General features: G+C 44.2%; 1 protein-coding gene across 1 annotated transcript in view; it reads right to left on the bottom strand.

Annotated features, from left to right (window-relative positions):
• Nucleotides 1-4,790, bottom strand: part of LOC101856668 (CD109 antigen) — a 58,048-nt gene extending 53,258 nt beyond the window's left edge. The window contains exons 1-2 of the mRNA XM_005100983.3: nucleotides 3,929-4,790; nucleotides 707-899 (exon numbers count right to left, since the gene is read on the bottom strand). Coding sequence (XP_005101040.1) covers nucleotides 707-899; nucleotides 3,929-4,131 — 396 coding nt within the window. The 5' untranslated portion in view covers nucleotides 4,132-4,790. The remainder of the gene's footprint in view (nucleotides 1-706; nucleotides 900-3,928) is intronic.
• Between the last annotated feature and the right edge of the window lie 64 nt (nucleotides 4,791-4,854).

Here is a 4,854-nt window from a genome sequence, read left to right as displayed (position 1 = left end):
TAATAATAATAATAATACTATAATAATAATATAATAATAATAATAATAATAATAATAATAATAATAATAATAATAATAATAATGGATAGACAGACAGACAGACAGACAGACAGACAGACAGACAGACAGACAGACAGACAGACAGACAGACAGACAGACAGACAGACAGACAGACAGACAGACAGACAGACAGACACAGAGTTAGACAGATAGATAGATAGCATTTGTATGGTGCAAATCCCCACTCAACAGCAAGCTCTATGTGCTTTACAATCTATACTATTACCCAACAGACCTGAGAGCATTCTGAAACAAACTCAACTTCATGGGAAGCATGCAGTGCAATAACAACACACACAACAAACAACTTTAACGATGATGATAGTACAAGAAATTTGAGGGCAAGCGAGGCAGGGGTAGGCCCAGAACAACATACTTAGGGAACCTAAACAAATGGGTAACAGGGAAAGACCAGGGAAACGTAGCTTTTCTGAGAGCATCCGAGCAAAGGAATAAATGGAAAATCATGATCGCCGATGTCTGTCGCAGATCTGGCACTGGATGATGATGATGATGATAGTACAAGAAAGTAAACACCATCACAAGTCTGTTGTATCTTGATCTAAGGAATTATCAAGAAACAAGAACTTTCACCCCCACCTACTCTCCCTGTGAACCAAACAAATATACATGCCACTCATTCTACCTGTAGTTGCATGATCCTGCTGGAAGGTCTCTCAAAGCGGGCGACACTGCTAGCGTACTCCTTGTCCTCTTTCACCACCGACACATGGACGGAGATGGGGACGTCTTTGCCGTACTCCATTTGCAGGATGGTAGCAAACACCTGGAACACCTGGTCCGGGCGAATGCGACGTGGCGCCAACACCATGTAGTACCTTAGGAGGAGGATCATGCACATGGTCTTTGTCACTAATTTCATTCTCGTCTATTTATTTAATCATGTTCTTTGTCACTTCATTCTCGTCTATTTATTTAATCATGTTCTTTGTCACTTAATTCGACCCCCCCCCCCCCCCAGGCGGTGCCACTGACTGAAGTGTCTCTAGGCCATTCCAAAAGGGGGGACATTTCTCGTTCTAGTGCACAGTAGAATGGTAAATGGGCTGATCTAACAATGTCATGCTCATAACTGTGCCTGAACTACAACGGGGAACTGCTGCTTTTTCTTTCCTAATCCTTGCTATCGTCATTTTCTTTTACTTCTTTAGTGTGTTTGTCACACTATTGTGAACCGCTATTTCTGGGGTGCCTTGATAGTCGAAGCAGACTTTGTGCTGTTGAAGCTAGAGAGGTGAGCCACCCCTTGGGGCTCATATGACCTTATGCAGTTGCAAGCGCCGTAAAACCTCTACTAAAACTTTTTTTAAACTCACTTAATTCTCGTATTTTTATTTAATCATGTTCTTTGTCACTTAATTCTCGTCTTTTTATTTAATCACTTGTATTTCTTTTTTTTAAAATGTGTACTCTTTGGGGAGGAAAGGCGGGGCGGGAGGGGGGGGGGGGGGGGTGCTAAAGGAAATACATTATCACAATTTCATATTGTTGGTTTTAGTTTGGAGGTGATGATGTTACTGATTACGATGATCTAGATAATGATGATCACGACAACTATAGCCATGTGTGTGAGTGTGTGTGTGCCCGCGCGCGCGCGCGCGTGTGTGTGTGTGTGTGTGTGTGTGTGTGTGTGAGTGAGGGTGCGCACACGTGGTGTGTGTGTGTGTATGTGTGTGTGTGTGTATGTGCGTGTGTCCATGTGTATGTGTGTGTGTGTGTGTGTGCGCGCACGTGTGTGTGAGTGAGTGCGCACGCGTGGTGTGTGTGTGTGTGTGTGTGTGTGTGTGTGTGTGTGTGTGTGTGTGTGTGTGTGTATGTGTATGTGCGTGTGTCCATGTGTGTGTGTATGTGCGTGTGTCCATGTGTGTGTGTGTGTATGTGCGTGTGTCCATGTGTGTGTGTGTGTATGTGCGTGTGTCCATGTGTGTGTATGTGCGTGTGTCCATGTGTGTGTGTGTGTGTATGTGCGTGTGTCCATGTGTGTGTGTGTGTGTGTGTGTGTGTGTGTGTGTGTGTGTGTGTGTGTGTGTGCGTGTGTGTCCATGTGTGTGTGTGTGTGAGTGCGCAAGCGTGGTGTATGTGTGTGTGTGTGTATGCGCGTGTGTCCATGTGTGTGTGAGTGCGCACGCGTGGTGTGTGTGTGTGTGTCCATGTGTATGTGGGTGTGTATGTGTGTGTGTGTGTGTGTGTGTGTGTGTGTGTGTCCATGTGTATGTGGGTGTAAGAGTGTGTATGTGTGTGCATGCTCGTAGTTTCAGTTGAATACATTGACTTTTTTTGGTAATACAAGTATAAAAGGGAAAAAAAAACGACAGGAACAACAAAGGGAGGGAGAGACAAGAGTGTGTGTGTGTGCGTGCGTGCGTGTGCGTGTGCGTGCGTGTGCGTGCGTGCGTGTGCGTGCGTGCACGCGCGGGTGTGTGCGTGTGCGTGCGTGTGCGTGCGTGCACGCGCGGATGTGTGTATGTGTGTATGCGTGTGTGGGCTCATGTAAAGTCAAGCAGATATATATAGGGCCTACAGATAAACCAACTGATCGATGTACAGTTTGACTCAAGCAGTAAGAAGACAGGCTGATAGATGGATAGTACGATGGATAAGTAGATTGACAGAAAGACAGAGGATAAACACACAGAAAGATAGTCAGACAGTCAGAAAGTCAGGAGACAGGCAGAAGATATGAACAGACAAACAGACTAGCGCACACACACACACACACACACGTACACACACGCACGCACAGACACACATACACACACGCACACAGACAGAGGGACACAGAGAGATAGACAGACATACAGACAGAGAGACGGTTTAACGGACAAACGAATGAAAGGACACACAGACAAATATACAGATGGATGGAAGGAGGGAGGGATGGATGGATGGACGGACGGGCGGACGGACGGACGGACGGATGGATGGAAGGAAGGATGGATGGAAGGATGGATGGATGGATGGATAGATGGATGGATGGATGGATGGATGGATGGATGGATGGATGGATGGATGGATCGATGTAGGAAGGGAGGGGCAAACGGAAGATCTGACATTTGGGTTGATTCCTGGGTGGATAGACGGGTGGCGGGACGGGTGAGGACGTAGTCGGATGAAGTGAATGAGTGAGTGCTGGGAGGAAGGATGGACGGAGAGAGGGGTGAATGTGCTGATAAACTGACGAATGGATGTATAGGTGGAATGAGGATCGGATCTTTTTGCCAGATCACCACTGCTATTTTCAGAGTTCACCAAGACGGCTATAATTTGCCAACTTCCTATATCCCAAAGAATCCATTTCCACACCTGTACTTCTCCTGTATCGTGCGGTTTTTCCCCTTAATGAACCTTTCCATCTCTCTATATGCACGTCTATGCAATAATATATACAAGCATCGCACAAAAGTGGTGACGAGTCATCATCTTGTGAAACAGAACACTTAACGGGGGAAAAACGTACACATAATTCAGAGGCCTATAAATTGTCATTTTCCTGATATCAGACTTTCCCCATAGTTTACCTCCATACATATTACTTGTAACAGACAAAAATGACTGATTTTTAATAAACAGGACAAATACATGGTGCTTTTTGAGTTGGTTCCCGCCAGAAATCAAAACCAGGAAATACGAAAAAGAGGTACTATTACTATCATTGTACGGCACACAAGGACAGACGCCATTGAGTTATAATTGTATTAGATACATCCTATAGAAGGCACACAAAAGGCATTGGATTTCAGCAATGTGTGATACACTCCATTAAAACAGTCACAAAGATCTGTACACAGAGAAGAAGACACACCGGGACATGCAACAACCATGTTGCTGCTGTAGACAAAACACTTACGGCGGTCTTCCCAGCTCGCATCCGGCCAGGTTGTCCACAAGACAATACTCATGGTCCAACTGGCATTCTCCTGATGTCAGAAACACAAAAAGAAATACCAAGCCTGAAACAAAATACGCCATTCTATCACGATATTGTAGACTTCGGACTTCGTTTATAAACAGTTTTTGAAGGCACTTAAGAAAGAAAATGGCTCCACACATTCAAACCCGGAAAAGCGTCGGTGAGCTTCCCTTCGCCATTTTCCTTCAGTGACCCCAATTGATAAGAGCAACACACTGCAATGACGAAGTTGGGAGCTCTTTATCAGTGATATTACAGTAAACCTGAAAAGTCAACACTACCGCTGACAATTTTAAAATTAACTCTGAAGCTCCTGTGTACACAAGGTGATGAGTATACCATGTCAATAATACTTCCCAAAAAGCGCCCAGAGCAATTGTAAAACAGAGGCACATGTATTTGAAAACAACTACCTTCTTACTCATATTACGAATGTTCAGACTCCTATACACACCAACGTGAGTGTTGATGATTTCAAACAGTCTATAGATCCATACACTTACCCGATGAATAGTTTTGGAGTTTGTTTTTGTTTTTTGTTTTTGTGTGTGTGTGTGTTTGGTTTTTTAAAAAAAATAATGCGACATAGATCAGACGTCTGCCAGTGGTTCTGGTGATAAACTTTGAAGTATTAAAGAATCTGAGAAAGGCTCAAAGAATGCAGGAGTGGGTATGTGGGAGGCGCAATACTAAGTTCCCTCGTGGGCGCACGTATCCAAAATGAAGTTTTACTCTCAAGTCTCACGACAATATACAGGACCCTGATCACAATGAGCAACAGTCAAAAGTTGGGTTTTTGACAAATGGAATGGTTCAAACCACAATGGTGGTTTCCTACACCAATTAAAGAAAAATAAGAAAAC

Source organism: Aplysia californica, unplaced genomic scaffold (assembly GCF_000002075.1).
Source record: "Aplysia californica isolate F4 #8 unplaced genomic scaffold, AplCal3.0 scaffold00267, whole genome shotgun sequence".
Classification (NCBI taxonomy): domain Eukaryota; kingdom Metazoa; phylum Mollusca; class Gastropoda; order Aplysiida; family Aplysiidae; genus Aplysia; species Aplysia californica.
This window is presented reverse-complemented; position numbering and strand designations above follow the sequence as displayed.